The sequence below is a fragment of the Peromyscus leucopus genome, chromosome 20, assembly GCF_004664715.2.
Source record: "Peromyscus leucopus breed LL Stock chromosome 20, UCI_PerLeu_2.1, whole genome shotgun sequence".
Classification (NCBI taxonomy): Eukaryota; Metazoa; Chordata; class Mammalia; order Rodentia; family Cricetidae; genus Peromyscus; species Peromyscus leucopus.
In genome coordinates, this window is record NC_051080.1 from 41,644,997 (window position 1) to 41,670,881 (window position 25,885).

The following is a 25,885-nucleotide window of genomic DNA, read 5'->3' on the forward strand; positions in this document are numbered from 1 at the left end:
AGGTGGCAGACTAGTTAGAGAGGAGCCATAGAGACTGATGTGACCCTGTGCTCAGCAGATAAGTTTAGACAGTAAAGAGATGAACTTGGTTTGTACACACTAGTGTGGGCTGGGTTGAGGAGGTGCCTGGTAAAGTGCCGGCTGTACAAGCATGAGGGCCTGAGTTCAGTCCCACACCTGGCAGCACAGATCTTTAATCCCTGTGATCCTTAGCAAGATGGGAGGTGGAGACAGGAGAACCCCAGGAAACCCTGAGCCAAACACAGCATTGAACAATAAGAAGATTCTGTCTTAAGATGCAAGAGAGCCTGCAGTTGCCCTCTGACCTCCATGCCGGTGCCATGGTACAAGTGAGCCTACAGCCCTACAAGCACAGATATGCACATGTGTGTGTGTGCCCCCACCAGGGGGAAAGAGTTGGCCTTGAGATGGGTCATAATTTGGTAGCCTCTGCTTTAATAAAATGAGAAGGGTCTAGAATAAAGTTTGAGGGCTAGAGAGAGATGGGGATGTTTGTGCTGCTCAGTTTTAGATCCCTTCCCTAGTATATGTGCAGAGCCCTGGATTCCGTCCTTAACACTGCAAGGAAAAAGAAAAAAGGATGAATTAAAGTGTGAATAGACACTTGAACTAATCAGTGAGCAAGATCTGAACGATACTGTGTATTTCTATAAAATTTTATGTCTTTCATCTAAATTTCTAGGAAATTGAATGGACACAAAATTCAAGGTAGTGAGTGGTCCTTTCCTGGGAGGTATTGAAATAATGGGATCTAGTGTTTGAGAGTTGTTGATAATGTTGATTGAAGCAGTTTTGAGACAGACTCATCCAGCCCAAGCTGGCCTTTAAGTCCTAATCTCCCTATTTCCATCCAGTGAGTTTTTAAGTAATACAAGTTTTATTAAAATTTTGTTAGTCATAGCTTATTCTTATTTAGATTTTAGAAGATAAAGACCAAACATAGTGACTGAAATTATTTCACAGTAATTGTTGTTATATTACAACAAAGTTTATATAACTTAACCAGTTGGGTTTACTTCAGTATTTTGCTTTTAACATCAGATTTCAGATGATGATAAAGAAAAAGGAGAGGGAGCTCTTCCAACTGGAAAATCTAAAAAGAAGAAAAAGAAAAAGAAGAAGCAAGGTGAAGATAACTCTCTCTCACAGGTAAAGTTCCTGAACAGTGAACATTCATTATGATACACCACTGTGGGTGGTATGGAAAGTGATGTCCAGACACTAAGAATATGTAGAGATAAATGACAGCATGAGAACCATCTAAAAAATGTGTGTTTTGCCTGCGTGTGTGTATGTGTACCACATGTGTCCTAGTACCCACAGAGGTCAAAAGAGGCTGTCAGATCCCCTGGAATTAGAGTTACAGGTGGTTGTGAATCACCATGTGGACGATGGTGATCGAACCCAGTACCCTTTAAAAGAGCAAGTGATCCTGGCCACTGAACCATCTCTCCTGCCCCCTCCAGTGAGTTTAAAATATGAAAATTGGACATGTGAAAATTAGGACATGTTAGAGAATTGCTACATAGTATTAGTATAATAAAAATTGTATTACCCTGGGTCTGGAGAGATGGCTCAGCAGTTAAGAACACTGGCTTCTCTTCCAGAGGTCCTGAGTTCAATTCCCAGCAACCACATGGTGGCTTACAACCATCTATAATAGGATCTGATGCCTTCTGGTATGTAGGGATATATGCAGAGTACTTACAGATAAAACATAAATAATTTTTTAAGAATTGTATTACCTGGTCTATGTATTCTTTTGCCTCTTCATTCCCTGAGACCTGCTTGAACTCTTAGCTCTCCCCAGTCTCTGACTGTTCTTCATAATGAAATGGTCATGTTCATCAAGAAGATAGGCAGGGACCTGGGAAATGTCTCATTTGATGAAGTGCCTGTAATCCCAGCCTCAGCAGAGAAGGATGGGGTCAGAGACAGGTCCCTGAAGCTCACTTCTAGCCGATCTCATCCATTGACGAGTTCCAGGTTCGGCTGCATGCTGAACTTAAATTCACATCAGAATTTTGCGTTGTTCTTCAAACTCACTGCTGTCATGTCACATTCCAAAGAGCATCAGTATTGGAAGGAAACTTTTTAAATGGCATTTGCTTATGTGTATGTGCTTGTACCTATGCCACAGCATGTGTTTGGAGGTCAGAGGCCAACTTCTGAGAAGTCAGTTCTCTCCATTATGTGGGTTCGTAGTTGTTAGAACAGTCACTAGAGTCTGACATTCTCACGTCTTGACGTGCAGTAAGTTCTGTGTGTTCTTTTCTGTTAGGAAATACCGTCTTTTAAGACGATACAATTTAGTTATGCTCCCATGTAATATTCTAGTGCATGTATTTATTATATATATTGTAATGTCATTTAGAATTAGTTCGTTAAACTTTGAATGTCTAAACAATGAACACGAGAAGCATTAAAATTTAAACAGGACCTTAGAAATTTCCTGGGTGAACTTTTACAGTTAAGAAAAACTAAGAGATTTGTCCCTGGAATTACATGGCTGAGTCATGTCATGACCAGATTGGAGTTCTCTGTATAGACTTTATAATATGTATATGTGAAGACATTACTTCTTGAAGAAGTCACTAAATGAAACTCTGTTTTTAAAGTCTTGTTTCCATTATCAGCCTCTTTGCTGTGTGCTTCTTGTAAGTTAAATATTAGTTTATTCTTTTTGGGTTGGTCTGTTGATAGAATGGTTTCCATTCTAGGGTGTGTTTGTGTTAGTATATGTAATTTAAGGGGGCAGGATTTGGGACAGGAGTTCACTCTGTAGCCCAGGCTGACCTAGAGCTTGTCTTCCTGCCTTGTCCACCAGGTATTGGGATTACAGGCATAAGCTCACCATGCCTAGCTTGGACACCTTTTTAAGTGAATTTATTTTCTTAGGATGTCTTTGGGACAACAAAGTGGGTTTTAATCAGTAAAGAATGAAGAAATTTAATCTCACAGACAGCTTTCTTCTGCAGGACACAGAAGAACTAGAAAAGGACATTAGAGAAGAGCCTCCCCTGAATACCTCCAAAGCCCGTCCAAAACAGGAGAGAGCTTTTTCCCTGAAGACCATGAGCACTAGTGATCCAGCTGAAGCACTCATCAAAAATAGCCAGGTGATTTTTAAAGAATAGTAAAGGTTTTTTGACTTAATAATTACAGAGTAATTAACATTTTATTGAAGTACTATGCAAGTACACACCATTCTGAGTAGTGTGGTAGAATGTGATGCCATGTAAAGCACCTCCATCTATCACTGGGTACTCATTGATGTTATCAGATTGGTTGTTAAACTACATTGGTGCTTGTATGCAAATAACCTTTTTATTTTACATAATAAGTCTGTTGCTGATCAAAAGTGAAAAGATTTTCAGCTCAGAAAAGAATGGGGGAAAAAAGCCAGGTAGTAGTGGTCCACAACTTTGATCCTAGCACTGGGGAGGCAGAAGCAGGTGGATCTCTGTGAGTTCAAGTCCAACCTGGTCTACAGACCAAGTTCTAGGTCAGTTAAGGCTACACAAAGAAACCTTGTCGCAAAAAAAAAAGTATGTATGTTGAGGTTGTTGAGATTCACAGAAATATTGAAAAGAAAAGAGCAATGTATCAGGGTGGGGCGCACCTTTGATCTCAAGAGGCAGAGGCAGATGAATCTCTGGGTTTACACTAGCCAAGGCTACATTTTTAGACTGTCTCAAGAAGAAAAGAAAAGGAAACACAACAGAAGCATGGGTTTTGGCACTACCTACAGTTTCATGCACCCACTGCTGATCTAGAGTCCCCCGGTGTTAAAGAGGATTGCTGCACTGTACTTCTCCCTCTGAACATCTAGACATGTAAAGGATAGGAGACCTAAGAGAGAGTGCTTTTACCAGCTGCATTTACCCAAAGTACACGCCTTAATATGACCTGTTCAGTTTCCCAAAATGTAACATTGGTTTAAACATTCGTTAACAATTTTTTGAAGTTTTCTTATTGTTTTGCTTCAGTTTGATTTTGTTTTGTTTATTGTTTGAATTAAAGTTTCATATAGCTCTGGCTGACTTCAAACTCACTGTCTAGCCAAAGCTGGCATAAATTTCTGATCCTCCTGCCTCCACATTTCAAGTGCTGGGGTTTTAGGCATGTACCTCTGTAGCTGACAATGACATATTTTTTAATCATGTGCTTTTTATGGAAATATCGATGAGTCAGAAGAAACTAGTTTATGAAGAATCTGGATCAGTGACTTGAAACAAAACCCTGATTTCTCATTGGGTAACTTACATGTAGTGGTTTGAATACACGCCCCTCCCCCCATAGGCTCATATATTTGAGTATAGTTATGAAGTAGTAGAACTCTTTGATAGGATTAGAATGATTAGGAGGTGTGGCCTTGTTGGAGGAAGTGTGCCACTGAGGGTGGGTTTTGGGGTGTCAAAAGCCCATGCCAGATCCAGTCTCTCTGGGCCTATGGAACAGGATGTAGCTCTCTCTCAGCTACTGCTCCATCACCATTCTTGCCACCATGCTTCTGCCATGGTGACTAACCCTCTGAAACTATAAGCAAGACCTCAATTAAATGCTTTCTTTTATTAATAGTTGTCTTAGGCTGGGTCATGGTTGCACACGCCTTTAATCCCAGCACTTGGGAAGCAGAGGCAGGTGAAGTTTGAGGAGAGGCAGGGCTACTCAGAGAAACCCTGTCTCAAAGAAACACACACACACACACACACACACACACTGCTTTTGTCATGGTGTCTATTATAATATATCGTAGGGGGCTGCAGAGTTGGCTCAGTGGTTAAGAGCACATGTTGCTCTTACAGACCAGGGTTTGGTTTCCAGCATCCACATGGTGGCTCACAACCATATGTGATTCTAGTTGGGCGCCAAGTACATGATACATATACATACTTGAGACGAAACACTTACACGCATAAAACAAATCTAAGTAATTTAATTACCTGACTCATGCACACATTCAAAACTTATTGAGGTTTGTGTGCCAACCTCAACAAGTTGGAGGAACTAGGCTATAGCAGTGGATAAGACAGCATCCCTGTCTGAGAGAACATGGAGTTAGTGGACCAGATCTGACAACAGGACTGCTGAGAGAGGGAGCTCTAGCAGTATTGTCCTACAACAGTGACAATCATATTTTCCACCTAGATTGGATGCTTTTAAATTCCTAAGTGTTCTGAGGTAAAAGGGATGTGATCTCAGTATACATAAAGGTTTAGGAGTGTTTGACATTCTAGTGTTTTCTCTAAGTAATGCTCAGAGGTCATTTTATGAAAAAGCAGTTGAGCCTTTTTATGACTTAATGTAAGTAAAGTGAGAAAATATAAGGGAAAGAAGATGAGAAGTTCTAACAAAGCTGTAGGTGTGATGTAATGTAAGGAGCTCTAAGGAGGTGTAAGCAACATGAATGTAGATTCAGTACCTTAGAGAAGGAAAGAATGCTAGCAGCTTTCTGAGCTCACATCACTTTTCTTGTGTTCGTGGAGCCAGGAAGAGTAGGAGTAAAAGAAACAGAAGTTCCCCCTTGTTTTTGTGTTCTGGGTGATGGTGAGTGTTAGAGCTGACCAGTGAAGTAATCCACTCAGCTCTCTCTCACACCCCTGAGTCATTCCAAATAAGCATTCTTTTTTGGTTTTTCGAGACAGGGTTTCTCTATGTAGCTTTGCGCCTTTCCTGGAATTCACTCGGTAGCCCAGGCTAGCCTCGAACTCACAGAGATCTGCCTGCCTCTGCCTCCCAAGTGCTGGGATTAAAGGCGTGTGCCACCACCGCCCAGCCCCAAATAAACATTCTTAATACTGCTCTTACGAATCACGCTACCCTAAATAAACTTTTATCATTACTAGACTCAAAAGTCTGAAGATCGATACTGGTTGCTTGAATCAGTAAGATTCTTCCCACAGTCTGCTTGTGGAACACACAAGCTGCTGCTGGCTGCAGTATCCCTGCTTGCTAGGGAAGAGGTTAGGTCAGATCATTGAGAAGGATGCCCTAAATTCAAAGCCAGCCTAGGCCAGTCTGGACTAATAGACTGGGTCTCCAAAAAAAAAAAAAAAAAAAACCTAAATAGATAAATAAAAGTAATTCACTATTTTTGTCTTTAACAGTTTTGATGAGTTCAAAGTTGGTGGATATTGATTGAACTTCTAAAGTGCTATTTATAATGAAAAAGGAGATTCTTATTTGAGATTCATTGGCTCTTTTAACTTGTGTTTTCTTTTTCTTTTTTGTGATTTTTCGAGACAGGATTTCTCTGTGTAATAGCCCTAGCTGTCCTGAAACTCACTTTGTAGACTGGCCCCTAACTCACAGAGATCCATCTGCCTCCTGAGTACTGTGATTAAAGGCATGCGCCACCATGCACCAAACTAAATGGAGAGCCCACTGGGGTGTGTATGGTCTTACTCATTCTGGCAGGGGGCCCAAGTTGGTAGAGGTTATTTTAAAAAAAAAAAAAAACTTATCCCCAAAATTAGCTTTTGGTGATTTTAACTTGTCTATATTTATCTGTTTTATCTCACTGTATTCATAGATGTTGTAGATGATGCCATGTTTAGTTATGTCACTAGAGGGCAGAGATGAGCTATAGTGCTACCTATAAATAATTAGAAACCATTTTGCTTGCTGTTGGTCTCTCTGGTAATTGCTATAATACTTAATATTATATGAAATTTATACAAAATTCTGAGATAATTTTATTCCAAAATAGCCTATCAAGACTCTTCCACCTGCTAACTCTACCGAGCCATCTATTACCTTATCAAAAGGTGACTCTGACAAGAGCTCTTCCCAAGTGCCACCGATGTTACAAGACACAGACAAACCCAAGTCAAATGCTAAGCAAAATAGTGTGCCTCCCTCGCAGAGTAAGTGCTCTGTTTGTCTACTTGCCTCTTTCTGACATCGTGTAATGGTTCTGATCTTAGGTGTCTGGTAGGATAGTAGAACAAACCCTGCCTTCTGAAAGTGCATGGTTCCTTGAAACGTCACAGAATTGAGTTGAGGCCCAGGCTGCTAAGATAACCTGAGCAGTGAAGATAATGAGAAGCTGGCTTGGCATATCTGCTCTCTTGGCTCCTTGCCTTTTTCCTTTGCACATGTTCCTGGGCTGCCTGTTACTGTCTTTCCCTCCTTTTCTCCAGGTGTCAAGCAACATAATAGTGCCCCGTCTCAAAGAGAGGTGGGAGGGAGGAGGAGGAGGAGGAACCATTAATGTGGGTGGGCACCAGTTGAGTATAAGCAGTCACAGTTAATACCTTGACTTGGAAAAGGAGGGAAGCAGATAATAGCTAACTTGAAAAGGTCCAAACTAGAAAACTTAAAACATAAAATTTGAACAATTAAAAGTTTTTTTCATAGTTTTTACTTTTATGTTACTGATCTATATTTTGCTCTGCTCACCCCCTCCCTCTTTTTTTCTTTTAGCCAAGTCTGAGACTAACTGGGAATCTCCAAAACAAATAAAAAAGAAGAAAAAAGCCAGACGGGAAACGTGAATTTTTTTTCCTGAATTGGACATGTGTTTACAAACACTGTCTTGAAGATTATGCTGTTTATGCAATAATTTGTGAACATGTACAGAATTTTATATAAATTTAAACCAATTTTTAAAACAAAACTGAACACAACCACCATAAAATGGAATCAAAGGAACATTAATTTATGAGATTAAGAGTTCAGCAGAATACATACTACAGTGCTGGAAGACACTTGGGAGAGTCTTTTCAATTGAACGAGAATGATCTTCATTGAAGAATATTATCCTGGTTTTACAACAGTTCCCTGTTTACAACAGATTGTGCCCTGTTTCATCTGAGCTGAGGAATAGTGGGTTCTGATTAGAAAGAAGGCCGCCTAGAAACCAGTAGGCAGCTCCTTGGATCTTATGCACGAACTTAGACCATTTGAATCTGTTTTATGCTTAAATCAAAGTGCTTTGATCAAATGTGTAATCTGCCATATCTTTACATATTTGTTGTAGCAGTTTGTATTAAAAGAATCACAAGTGCAAATAAAAAGTCATTTATCATTTGTTTAACTAAACTGTCTTGGTTTAGTTTACAGTTCTTAAAAAGTTCTTAAAACATTGAAAAATGCAATTGACAAACACTTGTATGGCTTACAAAGTTATTTTTGATAGTCTTACATTACTTGAATTATTCAAAATAACAGTATATTTTAAATTAAGAAAGGTAAACTATATTATTTGTTTGATATGTTTAAGGCTGAGACTAACAAATAATGCTCTTGTTTATGATTTGAAAACTTTCAGGCAAAATCCAACTTAACATTTTTCCTTTCCCTCGCAGTTTTTTCAGTGTCAACTTTTAGTTGCTAGTAATTTTTTTACCTTAAAAATGAAGTAATTCACAATTTTTGAGCATATGATGAAGAATGGAAAAGTAGTCAGACAGCTTTAATTGACATTGTGGAGACCTCCAGTTATCAGGAATACATTTTTTTACTGCCTTAACCTGTAGTGCGTAGATTATGCATCAATTTCTTGAAGGGGATTCATGTTTTTATAAGAATTTTCATGTAACTATTGCAATTGTGGTCAAAAAGGAACGTTTTCTGCTTGAAACTGTGTTGATTTAAATGATGTGTGATCTGCCGCCATTTTCAGGCACTGTGTGATGGATCTCTAGGAAACTGGCAGGCCCCTCTGTAACTGTTAATAGTGCATGCTTGGCCATGTACACTGTAAATAGCCTCTACCAAACGTGTTTGACAAGGACCATAATTAACATCACCTTAGTGAATTGTGAAAAAGAAAAAAGCCATGATTTATTGATGTGAGTGGCTTGTTTTCATGTGGCGCCGGGAATGAACCTGTTTAAAAGCTAGAACCAATGGTACTGATCTATCCATCAAAAACTGTCTTTATATTTGACTGTAGTTTAATAGTATTTTCAGCTAGGAAAGCTATAAGATGTAAAATGGTTTAGTTCTGCTGAAGACTGGCCTTATTATAGGACGGCTTTCCTCACAAGCGATTAACTTTTTTTTTTAATCAGTTGTTAACATCTTTCAGGAACATGGCAGTGTGTTTACATGTCGTCAGAAATTTTGTTTGAATGGGATTTCTAAATTAATTGACTTGTTTAAATAAATTCAGAAATGGATAGCATTGTTTTTATTTGCTTCACTATTGGGTAAATAATAGCTGATATGCCGGGAATGGAGCCTTCAGGTGGCTCTGAGCCTCACACTCCCTCAGGGGGCCTGCCACATTGTATCATAAGGGGATTTTGATGGGGTCTGTAATTACAGAGTGTGCCAAAAGGTCAGTGCTCAGAAGTTTAGTTGAACTCTCTCAACTCTACCTCACCGTTCCTTTCTCTTACAATTCTTTGGGCTAAGTCAAACATGAAACTTTATTTCTTGTTTCAGTATCTCCCAATTCAATCACTTCTGTAGGAGGGGCACCTACACCAGGTAGCAACAATCCCTTCTTCGTGAGGAGAAATGTGTCATGGGAGTAGACAAAGCACAGGAGTACTCTGGGTGGGTCAGTGTGGAGATGGCCTCTGTGCCTTCCTTCTCTCTGGCTTAGGAGCCAGGCCATTGGTTTCTTTTTCAGGAGGCAGCTATACAAGTGAAAATTAATCCAGTTCTCTTGACAGTGTTGACTGCCCGTTGCATTTGTATAGATCTTTATGTGGCAGGACAGTGATTCTTGTCACTAAACAGAGGAACTGATTTCTGTCATCAACTTAGAAAATACTGAAATGTAGGTAATGGTGATTGGGGGGGGGGCAATAGAGAGGGCCTGCTGTCTTGTACTGGCTGGGGTGAGGCCCCCTGATGCCGCCTGTCTTCCTGCCATGGGCTCTCTGTAAGGATGTGGCCCTGTCAGAGTTTTTCAACTGCATCCTCCCCATCTGTGCCCTAAATTGAGGAACAGTTGAGAGAGTCCAAAAAGCAAGTATTGAAATAAGAGATCTTTAATGTAATTTACCATGTTTAATTTGTGCATGTATTTTGTTGTTGAGGGGAGGTTGAAATAATTTGTCCAACTCTAATAGTATTTCAAAATAGGCTAATCCAGTTTGTGTTTGAGTTAAAGATCCCAGAGGGTAATGATTAATTGCAGAGTTTAGTTTTTCTTAATTAAAAGCAGTCCTCTATTAATGTAGTATGAAATATCAAAATTTAGGATCTGGGTTCTAAAGTGTCTAGTGACTATCCTAAGGTTCTCTTGTAAGCTCATTGCATAAACTGGAATTGGAATTGCTTTCAAAAGACTCGGGGAATGAAAATATGTCATGTGTAAGATGCACTGAGTGTTGTAAATAAAACAGACCATTTTGTTTTGTTTAAATTGCTTGTTACATTCTCTGTGGGAAGGTACTTTGTCTTTTTACATTGGTCTAGTAAGATATCAGGCCATGCTGGGTGTGGTCGAGAACACCTTCAAATCCCAGCACTTGGGCAGCAGAGACAGGCGGATCTCTGAGTTTGAGGGCTGCCTGGTCTAAAAATGGAGTTCCAAGACAGCCAGAGCTACACAGTGAAACCTTGTCTCAAAAAACAAACAAACAAAAAGATAATCAGGCACTTTGTTCATAGGTTTTCTTTTTTCCTTTCTTGTTAAAACCATGGTTTCAGGCTTTGCTACCAAGGAGCCAAGTGAGTAATTGCAGCCTGGTATATATACCTTTAATCCTTTAATCCTAGCACTCAGGAAGCAGGAGCAGGCAGATAGATTTCTGTGAGTTCAAGGCTAGCCTAGTCTACAGAGTGAGTTCCAGGACAGCCAGGGCTACACAGTGAGGCTGAATTGGTAAGTTCCAGGTTTACAGAGACTGCCTTTAAAAGGTGTGGAGTTAGGGCTGGAGAGATGGCTCAGAGGTTAAGAACAATGGCTGTTCTTCCAGAGGTCCTGAGTTCAATTCCCAGTACCCACATGGTGGCTCACAACCATCTGTAATGAGATCTGGCTCCCACTTCTGGCCTGCAAGGATACATGCAAACAGAACACTATTACATAATAAATAAATAAATCTTTTTAAAAAAAAAAAGTGTGGAGTTATCCAAGAGGACATCTGTTGTGATGTCTGGCTTACACACATGCATGCACAAACATAAACATGCATTACCCACAGAAGGTCTGGGGAAGCTGCCCAAGGCTCGTGTAACAGTGTGGCAGTTGAAGATCCTTCCATGTTGAGGATGAGGACAGCCTGATTTCACTACACACTTCCTATCAGTACCTGAGCCACATGGAGGAAAGCATTTCCCAGAGACTTAATTTGCAGAATGGAATGGTAGTGGCAGGAATAGGTTTTGGGTTTTTTGTTTTGCTTGTTTTGGTTTGAGACAGGATGTACTACTGTACCCGACCTTATTTTTTCAGTAGATTCTGAAAGAATTTCTGCCACTCAGTGACAGCTTTGGGGCTGGGGGATTGGCAGAGGTAAGCATGAGGTCCTGACTCCCAGCACCTTTGTAAAAAGCCAAGAATGGCCACATACCTGCTTGTAACCCCAGATTTTGGGTGACTGACAGCAGGATCATGGGGCTTGCTGGAGGCAGCCTAGTTGCAGGTTCAGTACGAGACCATCTCAAGGGAGTAAGGTGGCAAGTAATAGAGTAGCCAGTGCCCCGCTCTGGTCTGTGCATGTGTACAATGCCACTGTACTAAATGACTGGTTGAAACTCAAGACAGGCTGAAACTGCACACTGCAAGTGTAGATTATAAATTGTAATAAATGCCTAGCCATGCAAAATCATTAGAAAATTAAACACTACCACTGGCCAGGTGGTGGTGGCACCCACCTTTAATCCTAGCACTTGGGAGGTAGAGGCAGGCAGATCTCTGAGTTTTGAGGCCAGCCTGGTCTACAGAGGTAGTTCCAGGACAGCCAGGGCCACACTTAGAAACTACCTCAAAAAGAAAAGCACTGCTACTGAATATTTTTAACAGGACAGTGATCCTAACTCCAGCATCAAGACATGCATGTGTTTTATTACATTAATGGGGGGAGGGGGATCGCACAAGTTACTGTGGAACTCATGGAGGTTACTTGAAGAGAAGTCTCTTCTCTCCCTCCATCCACCCTGTGGTCCCAGGGATCAAACTCAAGTCTCCAGGCTTGACAGCAAGCACTTTTACCCACTGAGCCATCTTGCTAGCCTGGCCATTTTATGACTGTGCTTTCCCTTTAATTTGTACCAAAGTATTCAAAATTAATATATGTTAATCACAAGGGTGAGATACCAAAGCCAAATTTGAAGCAAACTTTAATTAAATAGTGGCCAGGTAGATGGGCTCTGGCCAGATTCATACCCAGGTTCCTGGGAAATGGCCCTGAGTCATAGTTTGCAGAGGCTTAAAGAGGAAAACCCGTAATTCATTACGTTTCCCATCAGGGGCAAGCATACATCCTGATGTACCTCCAGCCTACATCTAATCAGGCAAGTAATATCCTGACATATTTCCTGCCTGTGAACCTCCCGCCCACATATGATAAGCACATCCGGTGCACATGTGTCCAACAGTTTAGGGGAGTGAAAACACATGACTTATTATCTCCCATAAGCAATACCCTCCAGCAGATCAGAAACATTTGTTGCATGGATCTCTAAGGCTTAGTAATTAAAATGTAACTTTCGCTCAAACAGTGTAACACTTCTAGAAACTTGAAAGCATCATAAAAAGGTTCCTCTAAAACCACCACTCTTCTTGAAACATTGCCTGCATGGGAACTTCAGAAGTGAGCTTGGCTGTCGTGTAATGGATGAAAATGGCTACTCAGATGCCTGTTTGGGGAGAGATGACTAAGGATCCTAGGTGATGTGTGCTCTGGTCTCAACCTTTTTACACAGCCACCCTTAAGACATTGAGCCTGAGTAAGTTCCTGAGTACTCAGGTACAATGGCTAGATGTGAGTGGTGTCATGGAGGTCAGTGCTCTTCTGGGGCGTGAGAATCATAGGAAGTGTTGGCTAGAGATCTGTGAAACACCAAATAGAGTTCATGGTACAATAACAAGTGCTGTTTTGAGACTTAAGGCAATAGAATAATTACAAATTATTCTCTTCTAAAGTGCTTTTAATATGTTAAAATAGGAGATAACTATTATACAATTCCCATATCTAGTCAGAATTGAAACAGCCCAAATAATGAAAAAGTGAGAGAAAACCTGCCTAAGCACTGGCATTGCAAAGGAGGTGTCCTGGAGCCAGACATGTCTGTCCTAGACTCAGATTAAGGATGCATATGGAGTTAGCTAAATTATAACATTCTAGATTGTGATTTTAGGCTGAAATGTATTAACAAAATTCAGTAGCAGCTGGGCGTGGTGAAGCACATCTTAAATCCCACTAGAGGCAGGTAGAACTCTTGAGTTCAAGGACAGCCTGATGTGCATAGTTCCAGAACGGCAGGGATATGTAGAAAGACCCTGTTTTGAAAAACAATTCAATAGCCATTGCCTCAACCCTTTTTAAACAAATTTTCTTTCTTTTTCTTTTCTCTTTTTTTTTTTTTTTTTTTTTTTTTTTTGGTTTTTCGAGACAGGGTTTCTCTGCGTAGCTTTGTGCCTTTCCTGGAACTCACTTGGTAGCCCAGGCTAGCCTCGAACTCACAGAGATCCACCTGTCTCTGCCTCCTGAGTGCTGGGATTAAAGGCGTGTGCCACCATCGCCCACCCCAGCCCTTTTTAAAACTTAGATGCAGTGAAGAGTCATCTCAGTACCTGGGAGACTAAGACAAGAGAACTTGGATTCAAGAGCAGCCTGGGTTATATAATGACACTGTCTCAAAGTAAAAGAAGTCATCTAGTCAACATAGTCTTGAGCTTACCGACATTCATTAAAGGAAATCAACAATAAAACATTGAAAAGGGTTATTGATAACTTCCTGATTATTAAAACAGAGAAGATAGCACTAAGCAGACAGCACACTGAAATAGTGAATACATAAAACTCTAGACCCCTGATAGACAAAGTAGAAAATTTCTAGTTATATTAACTAAAATGATTATAAAAAAAAAAATTGGAGGAGCCTGGCTGTGGTGGTGCATGCCTTTAATCTTTAATGCCAGTGTTCAGGAGGCAGAGACAGGCAAATCTCTTAAGTTTGAGGTCAGCCTGGTCTACAGAGTGAGTTCCAGGACAGCAGAGAAAAAGAGAAAGAGAGAAGAAAAAGATTGGAGAGATGACTCAGTGGGTAAGACCTTTGTTGTGCTTGTTAGAGGACACCAGTTTGGATCCCCAGAACCCACATAAAGTCAGACACAGTAGTGTCTTATATGCCTATAGTCAGTGTTCTTATGATAGGGTGGGAGACAGGATTCCCAGAAGCTTGGTGGGCAAAAGCTAGCCTTTGGGAAAACAAGAGACCTTGACTCAAGGTGAAAGGTAAGGGCTGACAGCTGGGATTGTCCTCTGACCCTCATGCCACAGCACACAGCAGTTTGCACCATAGTGTGTGCTAATAAACTAATAGGGGGCTGGAGAGATGGATACATGGTAAAGAGCACTGGCTGCCCTTCCAGAGGACACAGGTTCAATTCCCAGCACTGCTGTGGAATAATCCTTCTGTATACTGTAAATTACACTGTGATTGGTTTAGTAAAGAAACTGACTGGCCAATAGCTGGACAGGATAAGGTTAGGTGGGAAAACCAGACTAAGGACACTGGGAAGAAGGGCAGAATCAGAGGAGTCGCCATTAAGACAAGGAGAGGAAACAGGAGGTTCAAGATGAAAGAGGCAATGTCACATGGCAGAATGGAGATTAATATAAATAAGTTAATTTAAGTTGTAAAAGCTAGTTAGTAGTAAGACTGAGCTATCAGCCAAGCATTTATAATTAATATTGTCTCTTGTGGTTATTTGGGAATGACTGCTGGGACATGGGAAAACTCCACCTACACAGCACCTGTAGTTCACAAATGTCTTAAATTCAGTTCTGGAGGATCTGAAATCCTGTTCTGGCCTCTGTGAGCACCAGGAATGTACATGGTATGTAGATACACATGCAATGTAGATATACATGCATAAATAGAGAATAATTTGTTTAATTTCTATTAAAAACTAAAATTAGTTGAAATTTTAGCAAAGAAGGCTAGGGAGATGGCTCAGAAATTAAGAGCACTGGCTGTTCTTCCAGAGAACCCAGCTGCTGCACAGTGCTCTGCCCAGATCACAGGGGACTCCCAAAAGACCACTATGGATATCAAATCTTATATGTAAAAGCAAAGAGCCTTTATTTCAAGCTCAGAGCTTGGACTCTCTGTCTGATGCAGCAGTGAGAGCAGAGAGCCCCGAGCCCAGGCAGGGTAGAGTTTTTAATCATAGCAGAGGTTGGGCTGAGGGGATTTCTAAGGTTCAGGACCCTGATTGGCTGACATCTGGACCCTGATTTGTCTAGGGGGGCATCTGTAAAAGGGAAATAGGTATGTACTAGGCTCAGGGACATCTGGTGATCTTATCTAATCTTATCTAAGGGTTGGAACATTTGAGACGTCTAGTACTTCCCCTTAGACACTGGTCTATCCCTGGGTGGATCCCTGGATGGTGTTAGCTTATGACTTTTCCTAGATCTGGGTGTTGCCTGCCAGTAAGCCTATCACAGCAGCTGTGTCTGGGCCTCTAAGCCTGTCATGGCAGTTGTGTGATCAAGCTGTTTTGGGCCCCCCCTCGTGTTCTTCCCTTCACAAGTACCAATGTTCACAGGTACCAGGGTTCAAGGGGATGGTATTGGGACCTAAGAACCATTAACTGGATGCTACTGACCCACTCTGGAATGAAGGTAATTAGTCTATTAATAAGGCAAGTGCTAAGTGTAAGCAAAAGGAGCAAGATCACTACGGGCCAAGTAGGGCAGACACCAGGGTGGTTATCCAAGGGGACCAGTTGAACAAGTTCTCATACCACCCAGCTTCTGAGCGTACGTTCTGCTCTCCATCATTAATTCATTGTAGTCAGAAGTTTCCCTGTGTCCCGCCCAGTCTGCCACCTCTCAGACACCAATAAACACACAGAAGCTTATATTAATTACGAACTGTAAGCTCTTACACTTAACCCATAATTCCTATGTTTAGCCACGTGGCTTAGTATCTTTTTTTTTTTTCTTTTGAGCTGAGGATCGAACCCAGGGCCTTGCACTTGCTAATAAGCGCTCTACCACTGAGCTAAGTCCCCAACCCCCTTAGTATCTTTTCTCAGTCCTGCCTTGTCATCTTGCCTCCTCTGTGTCTGGCTGGCAACTCTTTACTCCTTTCCTCTTCCTAGAATTCTCCTCGTCTGCTAGCCCCACCTATACTTCCTGCCTGGCTACTGGCCACTCAGTGTTTTATTAAACCAGTGTACAAAAACATTAACCCACAGCATTGAATCTCTACACCAGAATGATTGACATAGAAACAACATTCTTCCCCCAGAGCAACACATAGGCCTCCTTGTTGCATGAAGAGGAGGTCCAGACCTCTTCGATTTTGCAAGGCAACCTCAGCCAGGGACTCGAAGGAGGTTTCTAATTTGAATATATACTCTTCTATGTTTTTGGTTTTTTGTTTTTTTGTTTTTGATTTTGTTTAACTTATTTTAACTTTATTTTATGAGCATTGATGTAAAGGTGTCAGATCTCCTGGAACTGGAGTTACAGACAGTTGTGAGCTGCCATGTGGGTGCTGGGAATTGAACCCTGGTCCTCTGGAAGAGCATCCAGTGCTCTTAACTTCTAAGCCATCTCTCCAGCCCCTTGTTTGTTTGTTTGTTTGTTTAGATCCACTGATGGCTAATTATTGGGCCTGGTAGTTTCTATCCTGGGGAATGAAGGCTGAGGTGCCCATCCCCAATGCCCCAGCTATGCCCAGCCCTACCAGGGAAGAGAGTAAGAGAGCTGTTGCCCCTATGACCCATTTTGCCCTGGAAAGAATAGGGGATAAGGCCAGTTCCATTTGGACCCCTTTATAGTATTTCATGTTGGGGAACAGTTGGACCATCAACAAAACCCTTGTCCTGTGCTAAGGACCATCCCATGGATACAGGAGTGAGTCCCGAAGTGCAAGCCCCCCATCCAGCAGAGGCCACACAGAGAGTGTTGTTTTGTACGGTGATGGTCTGATTATATAAATCTGCAGGGCTTGCTTTCACACAGGTTCCCATACCATTTACCTGCTGTAATGAAATCTTTCCTTGCTTTCCCCAAGGGCAGGATGCTGGGGAGACTGAGGTGTAATCACTGGTTATTGTAACACCAATATAGAAAGGGGGCTGTGCATGTAGACAAAGCCAGCATTCATTAGTCAAGTCAGGTTTAGAGGCATTTATCACCTGGAAGGTTTTAGAAACCAAGTCCCATAAAGGGTGTTGGCTATATGAAGAATCTTGATCCTGAGAAGTGGTTCCCAAGGGGACTACTGGTGTCTGGTCTCCTCCTGGGGATTTGGTGGCAGGAGCCTCCTAAGGTAACAACTGAATTGTGTCCTATTGCCACTGGGGGTGGTGGCTGAACCTCTAATCTGATGGTGAAGAGGGTTACAGGGATCGGCCCAAGATAAGGTCCAGACCCCAGGTCTTACCAGTGGTCCATTCCTCTGTCTTAATTTGTTTCTCCCATGAGTAAATTCTATCCTTACATTTCTGATTACATTTCTGATTTCCGTAGGACCCGCAACCACTGTCATATAGACTGAGATCAAATCGTCTCCTACCGGTGGTGTCCACCATATAGGTCCAGTACTCACACATTTCCAAGAGGGACAGAAGTAAGACTCAACTCCTCCACATTGCTGACACCAGGACTTTTCAGTCTTGTGTCCCCGGTATGAATAAAAACCACTTCCTCTCAGCTAGTGCTGGTCTCTGTTGAACAGAAATAAATCCTGTACCTCAAATTCTAAAGGTGGGAACCAGGTCCCAGGTGGAGCCATAACTGATTCTTGTTTGAGGATTTCTCCAGAGGACATGTCAGTGACAGTCCAGGTGAGTTCTGCAGGTCGATGTGCATCAGCAGGAAACGTGGGTGGCAAAGGATGAGCAGTGCCAGCAGAAACAGGATCTTCATGATGGAGATTGGTCTCCTGGTCGAAACTTATGAGGTGTGGATGGTGGAGGCGTCTCATAAATGGCCCTTGGGCAGGAGCATATGTCCCTTATGCAGGAGAGCCACAGCCTTGGGGGAAGCAGCCAGGTTAACATCATCAAACTCAGCAACAAGATCGGATCTTAAGTTAGGCAAAATAGGAGGGAGCCTCCCAAACATGATTTCATAGGGAGTTAGCCCCACGTGATATGGTGAGTTTCAGACCCTATAGAGGGAGGAGAGCCACCCAGTTGCCGCCACTTTCCATAGTTGATTTGGAAAGGGTCTCTTTTAAGGGTCCTGTTCATGTGCTCGGTCTGACCTGAACTCTGGGGCCTATAAGCACAATGTAATTTCCAATTCGCCCTCAATGCCCTTACCAGGAGCTGTGTTACCTGAGAGATGAACTCTGGTCCATTGTCTGAACTCAAGAGGGTACGGATACCGTACCTCAGAATGATGCCCTCAGGTAGCTTTTTGGAGACCCTCTGAGCACTCTCGTGCCTTGTGTGAAAGGTCTCTACCCATGAAGAAAATGTATCTATAAATACTAAAAGATATTTGTAAGTATATTTGCCAGGTTTTACCTCAGTGAAGTCCATTTCCCACTAGGAATCAGGTTTGGTGTCTCTAAGTCTGGTTCTAGGATTTTGGGTTGGTTGTCTGCACTGGTGAGTTGGCAGGCCAGGTATTTTTCAGCAATTTGTTCAATCTTGTGCTGAAGGTAAAGGATTTTTAGATGGGAATGCCTTTTCAGATCTGTTTTCAGGTGCAGAGGTGGTAGAACGGTGAATGTGACAGCTTTCCTGACATGATGAGTCCTCCATCGCCAGTCATCCACCAGCTCGCTGGCCATTGGGGCTGGCAGCATCAGGGCCAGGATGTCCATCGTCTGTTCCTCAGCTTTCTGTGCTGCCTGATCTGCCCTCCGGTTCCCTCTAGCCATTAGGGTGTCAGTTCTTTGATGCCCAGGACAATGGATAATGGCCAATTTGGTTGGCATCCACAAGGCTGCCAGCAAATCTAAAATCTCCTGTTTGTTGTTTTGTTTTTTAGTTTTTTGTTTGTTTAGGCTTTTTTTGTTTGTTTGTTTTTTGTTTTTTGTTTTTCGAGACAGGGTTTTTCTGTGTAGCTTTGTGCATTTCCTGGAACTCACTCTGTAGCCCAGGCTGGCCTCGAACTCACAGAGATCCACCTGGCTCTGCCTCCCGAGTGCTGGGATTAAAGGTGTGTGCCACCACCACCCGGCTCCTGTTTGTTTTTGATAGTCTTTCCATTAGTGGTAAGTAGCCCAGGCTCTTGGCAGATGGCCTCATGGACATGGGCCAGTGAAGGCATAGCGGCTGTCTGTGTACACGTTTAGCCTCTTGCCCCAAACAGTGTCCTCTTCTGACACCACAGCCACCCCTGCGTACCCTTTGCCATCTTGTATGGCACTGCTCCCATCCATCTACCAGTGAGCTCAGCATCTGGCAAGGGCTGGTCTTGTAGGTCCTTTCTCAGTCCATGTACCTGGCTCAGGATTCCTTTGCAGTCATGTAGTGGAGTGTCCAGATCTAAATTGGGGAGCAGGGATACGGGATTTAAGGCTACACTCAGAAGAAACCGGATGCGAGGACGGTTAAGGAGGAGGCTTTGGTAGTGAGCCATTCGGGCATTGCTCAGCCATTGGTCAGGCGGCTGTTTGGGCACTCCCTCAATGGCATGAGGGGTGCTGATAAGGAGCTCTTGGCCCAAAGTTAACTTGTCAGCATCTTTGACCAACAGGGCAGTGGCTGCAATGATCCTTAGGCATGGGGCCACCCTGCTGCCACTGGGTCAAGTCTCTCTGAGAGACAGGCCACCGGCCTATTCCAAGGTCCTAGCCTTTGAGTCAGGACCCCTCTAGCGATGCCTTTTCTTTCATCTACATAGAGATGGGGTTTGGTGATATCTGGCAATCCCAGGGCAGGTGCCGAGAGGAAGGCCTTTTCTATCTTATTGAAAGCCTTGTCCTCAGCCTCAGTCCACTGAAAGGGCCGGATTTCTTTTGTTGACTCATACAGTGGCTTAGCCAGTTCAGCAAAACTGGGGACCCAGAGGCAGCAGAAGCCGGCTGACCTGAGGAATTCTCTAACCTCCCTCCTGGAAGTAGGGGCAGATATTTTGAGCACAGTCTCTTTGCGGGCTTCAAAGAGCCAATGCGGACCGCCTTTGAGGACATCCCAGATTTATGTCACTTTAGCTTGGCAGATCTGGGCCTTTTTAGCTGATGCCCGATACCCCAGGCTTCCCAAGGTAGTAAGCAAATCGCCAGTGCTTACCTTACAGTCCTCAGTGTCAGCTGCTAACAGGAGATCATCCACACACTGCAGCAGAGTGACCTGCAGATGTCCCCTCTGGTATTCCCCGAGGTCCTCATGTAGGGCCTTGTCAAAGATGATTAGGGAGTTCTTGAACCCTTGGGGCAGCCTAGTCCAAGTCAGTTGTCCATTGTATCCCTTCTCAGGGTTGTGCCACTCAAAGGCAAACAAGGGCTGGCTCTTTGGGGCTAAGGGCAGGCTGAAGAAAGCATCTTTAAGGTCCAGTACCGTATACCAGGTCCTTGTGGGAGGAAGTGAGCTCAAAAGGGTGTATGGATTCAGTACAGTGGGGTGTACATCTGTAACCCTGTGAGTGACCTCCCTAAGATCCTGCATGGGCCAGTGATCATTTGAGTTTGGCTTTTTATCGGGGAGCAGGGGAGTATTCCAGACTGACTAGCAATGGGCCAGAATTCCCAGTTCCATGAGACACCTGATGTGAGGGGCGATTCCCTTCTTTGCCTCCCAGGACATGGGGTATTGCCACACCTAGGTAGGGGTAGCATTGGCCTCGAGCTCAGTGAGCACTGGGGCTCGATGTTTTATCAAGCCCATCCCCTAGTCTCTGTGAATGCCTCTGGATACTGGGCTAACCATGTGGTCATGCCCTGAGGGGCAGGTGGCAGCTCCTGGTATTCATCCTCAAGCTGGAGGGTGAGGGTTTGGATCAGCTGTCCCTCCTGATTTGTAATTGAAACTCCATTCTTATTGAAAGTAATCTGAGCCCCAACTTTAGTTAAGTCTCTTCCTAACTAGGAATAAGGGCAATCAGTTATGACCAGAAATGAGTGGGATACCCAGCCCGTTCCGAGAGCCACTGTTCTTTGGGTAGTCCATGAATATTGGCTCGTACCTGTGGCTTCCTGCACCCAAGACTTTTTCTGAGATAGATTTCCTTGGGGTTTGATTGAGACCAAATGTTGAACTCTGGTATCTACTGCAAAATCTGTAAGTTTCCCCTCCACTCTGAGTAGACTCTGGAAGGGGGTCTGAACCCTGTCTGCCCTAGTCACTGAAGTCACCTGATTCTGCAACCAGCACACGGCAGGAGTCTCACTCTGCATCATAATCCTTGTGCCTGGGATTTTTAGGGCATTCTTTAGCCCAGTGTCCCACTTTTTGGCAGTAACCACATTGGTCTTTCCTCAGCCTGGGGCATTCCCTTGAGTGGGAGTTCTTACCTTGGCCTCTGGCTAGGTGTCTCAGTTGGTGCTCCTTCTCATCTGGATCTCCTGCAGTGGCTGCTAGGAGGATTCTCACCATATTTCGAGTCTGCTCTGCATTCTCTGCCGCCATGACCCTCATCTGTTTCTCTTCCGGGGTTTCTCGGTTGTTGTACACTTTCTAAGCTTCAGCTAACAGCTCCTGGATGCTCTTGTCTGCAAGCCTATCTGTCTTTTGTAACTTGTGTCGAATATCAGGTGCAACCTGATTAATAAAGGCCACAATCATTGCTGATCTATTCTCCTGGGTCTCAGGATCCATACGGGAGTATTCCCTAAAGTCCTCCATAATCCGTTCTGAGAAGACTGATAGAGACTCTGGCGTTTCATGCTGTACACTACTGATTCTAGCCAAATTTGGCAGCTGCATGGAGACCCACACACATACACACATTAGAACCTGGCGGTAGACCCAGAGCCTCCTTACCTTCTGCCAAGTTTAAATTCCAGTTAGGACGGGTTAGAAGGAAAGCTTGGTCTATTAAGGCTGGGTTGACAATCGGGATTCCATCAGGTCCTGGAACCGGTTTCCAAGCTTCTATCAGAACTCTCTCTTTTTCTTCCGTGATAAACAGAATCTGCAAAAGCTGTTGGCAGTCTTCCCAAGTGGACTGGTGAGTAAATGTAACCAAATCTAAGAAGTTAATAAGGGCCCTTAGATTGTCTGAGAAACTGGGGTTTGGGTTTTTCCAGTTATAAAGATCACTTGTGGCGAAAGGCCAATACTGCATCTGTTCATTGCCCTCAATGTCCAATGGGTGGACCGCCCTAAGGGTGGAGAGCAACTGAGTCGACAGCCTGGAGAAGTTCTCATCAGGCTCACCCCTTCCCAAATCCCTGCATCCCCCTGGGCCCCACTGGCCACCTGATCATTTGGGGAAGCGGCCAGTAAGAGGGAGGTGAAAAAAGGAGTTCCTCCTCTGTACCCCCTTGCAGCACAGGGGCAGAGGACTTAGGGTCCTCTCGTCCTTTGTCTTCCCATAAGGCAAGGACGGTCTTGTTCATCAGTCCTGTAGAGATAAAGGATTTTAACCAAGGGGGAAGGTGTGCTACAAGGTCCTCCTAAGTAACTATGTAAGGAATCTGGTCCGGGTATCTGGGTTTGCCAAAAATCAGGTCTTTTGTCCTAGAAATGGTGTAGGAGTCAAGGGTTCCCTTTATTGGCCACTGGGTTCCAAATGTTGGCCAATCAGTCTCACAAAAGATGGTCAGTTTACCCTTTTTAATAGTTTCCAGTCTTTCTCTCTTTGTCCTATTTCTACAGTCCTGAAAGTGGTCCAGAATCAAGGTTGGGGAAGGGAGTACTCTTAGTCTGACCCATATGCCAGTCTTGTAAGTCAGAAAGAGAGTAAACAGAATCACACCACACACAAGACTACAAACAGAAAAAAACAGAACTCCTGGCACCTAAAGACAAAACTGAGATGCCAGCTTCCAAACCAAATCCACATTAGCCAATGGGGACATCAGTTTCCCAGCCTGTGCTACCATTTGCAGGCACTTACAAATTTTGGGCTCACTTACAAAAGGATATCCCAATGAAAGTCGACACAAAAAACACGAAAGTAAACACAGACACAGAAAACTTGCCAACTGGTTTCAGGGTCTATGGGCCGTAGTCCTGGTGTGCTTGGGGGATCCCGGACAAGCTCCCAAATGTTATGCCCAGATTGCAGGGACCCCCAAAAGACCACCACAGAGACCGAATCCCATATGTAAAAGCAAAGAGCCTTTATTTCAAGCTCAGAGCTTGGATTCTGTCTGAGGCAGCAGTGAGAGCACAGAGCCCAGAGCCCAGGCAGGGTGGGGTTTTTATCATAGCAGAGGTTGGGCTGAGGGGATTTCTAGGGTCCAGGACCCTGATTGGCTGACATTTGTCTAGGGGCATCTGTAAAAGGGAAATAGATGTGTGCTAGGCTCAGGGACATCTGGTGATCTTATCTAATCTTATCTAAGGGTTGGAACATTTGGGATGTCTGGTACCTCTCCTTAGACACTGGCCTGATCCTGGGTGGATCCCTGGATGGTGTTAGCTTATGACTTTTCCTAGATCTGGGTGTTGCCTGCCAGTAAGCCTATCACAGCAGCTGTGTCTAGGCCTCTAAGCCTGTCATGGCAGTTGTGTGATCAAGCTGTTTTGGGCCCCCCTCACAATAGCAGCTCATTTCATGAAACACTGGTCCATAGTAAACCAAACACTTGTTCACCCCGCTGCAAGAATAAACTCCAAGTAGGTCATAGATTCACAATAAATTTTAAAAAAATCAAACCATGAAAATACTAAAAGAAAATACAGGTCCATGGAGATAGCCACCAAGCCTGACAGCCTGAACTTTACCCCCAAACCCACATGGTGGAAACAGAACATTCTGAAAATTCTCCTTTGGCCTCTGCCTCAGAGCTGTGGCATGTGTACATCCACACACAAAAATAAAATAAAAAATGTTTACGTGTTTGAGTGTTTGGCTACATGTTATGTGTGCACACCACCACATGCATGCCTGGTACCCAAGGAGGTCAAAAGAGGGCATCCAGTCCTCTGGAACTGGAGTTTCAGATGGTTGTGAGCTGCCGGGTGGGTGCTGGGAACTGATCCTGGATCCTCCACAAGAGCAACAATTGTCCTTGGTCACTGAGCTGCCTCTGCAGCCCTCGTTCAAAAAAATGTGAAAGCCGGAGTGGGTGGCTCAAGTCTGTTTGTGAAGTACAAACACAAGGTCAGGAGTCAGGTCATCTTTGACTTACGAGAATTTTAGGCCAACAGGCGCTACATGAGGTCCTGTCTAAAAACAAGAATAAAAGAAGGAATTCCTATATAATATGGGTATAAGGAAATATTTTCTAACTATGACCCCAAATCCAAATGTAACTTTTTAAAGACAGATACAACTTAACTATAAAAAAAAAAATAATTAAAATAAAATGTGACATTGATCAAAAACAAAAATTTTAGGCACTGCAAGCAGTGTGAGAAGATGGCGGCCATCCTGCCCTGCCTGGACAGACAGAAGGAGACTGTTTATGGAGGCTGCAGGACAGACTTTGCTCCTGGAGTCCTGGAGTGCAAACAGCCAGTGTGGAGTTGGAATTTAGCTCAGTGGTAAAGTGCTTACCTGGCAGCACAAGCCCTGTTCTCTCTACCACCACAGGATGGGTAGGGAGGGTGTTAAAAATGTCACATACACCCCAGCAACTGGTGAACATACACACCACTCCTGCTGGAGTATTGCAGTGTATCCCCCGAGCACATAGATAACAGTGTATGTGTAAGCCTATTTTTCAATATGAAATATAAAAATGATGTAAAACTGTAGCATGAGACCAGGACAAAAAGCAGGTGGTGATGCTTTAAGGGGCACAGTCCGTGCTCTTTGAGGCAGGGACGATGGAACTACAATTGCTGCAAGGGAGACAAAGCCACACAGCATTCAGACTCGAAGCTCAGATACGGGCCTCATCCCTCCCATCAGAGCAACCAAAACCCATTTCAGACCCCACATGGGAAGCTGTAACGGATGGCTCAGCAGTTCAGATCGCTTACAGCTTTCCAGAGGACTGGAGTTTAGTTCCCAGGGAGGGAGGCCAACAACTTGCTGGGACCCTAGCTCCAGACGATCCAATGACTCCTTCAGGACTTCCCCGGCAAGATGTTTGAAGCTGGCCTGCTCCTCCCTCCATCCTTCCTCCATCTCCCTCTCCCCCCCACCCCCACCTCCACCCCCACCCCCACCCTCAAAAACAAAGTCTTTTTTAAAAAAGGTCCCAGGGGTGAGTTACAGGTAACCGATAGAGGAATAACTGGAGGACAGTCTTTGACATAACTGGCCTGGCTGGGTTTCTGTCATTAGAAATCAAAAGGCAGGTTTAAGAGTCTTATAAAAAGGGACCAGTGGTTTAGAGTACATGTTGCTCTTGCAGAGGACCTGGGTTCAGTTCTCAGCATCCAGGATAAGCCTCTCACAACCACCTACAACTCCAGCTCCAGGGCATCTGGTGCCTCTGCAATTCACTGGAACTTGAACTCATGTGCACGTTCACATTACACACACACACACACACACACACACACACACACACACACACACACGCGCGCGCGCGCGCATTAAAATAAAATAACATTAAAAGATAAATCTGAGCCGGGCGGTGGTGGCACACACCTTTAATCCCAGCACTCGGGAGGCAGAGCCAGGCGGATCTCTGTGAGTTCGAGGCCAGCCTGGGCTACAGAGTGAGTTCCAGGAAAGGCACAAAGCTACAC

The 25,885-nt window shown here is 43.7% G+C and overlaps 1 protein-coding gene across 4 annotated transcripts in view; it reads left to right on the plus strand.

The window, feature by feature from the left end:
* Mtdh (metadherin) overlaps nt 1-10,348 on the plus strand; it is a 54,908-nt gene extending 44,560 nt beyond the window's left edge. For all 4 annotated transcript variants that reach the window (XM_028893774.2, XM_028893775.2, XM_028893777.2 and 1 more), the window contains 4 exons: nt 1,063-1,170; nt 3,000-3,140; nt 6,734-6,890; nt 7,450-10,348. In XM_028893774.2, the coding sequence (XP_028749607.1) occupies nt 1,063-1,170; nt 3,000-3,140; nt 6,734-6,890; nt 7,450-7,520 (477 nt within the window). In that variant the 3' untranslated portion in view covers nt 7,521-10,348. The remainder of the gene's footprint in view (nt 1-1,062; nt 1,171-2,999; nt 3,141-6,733; nt 6,891-7,449) is intronic.
* Nucleotides 10,349-25,885: the final 15,537 nt, after the last annotated feature.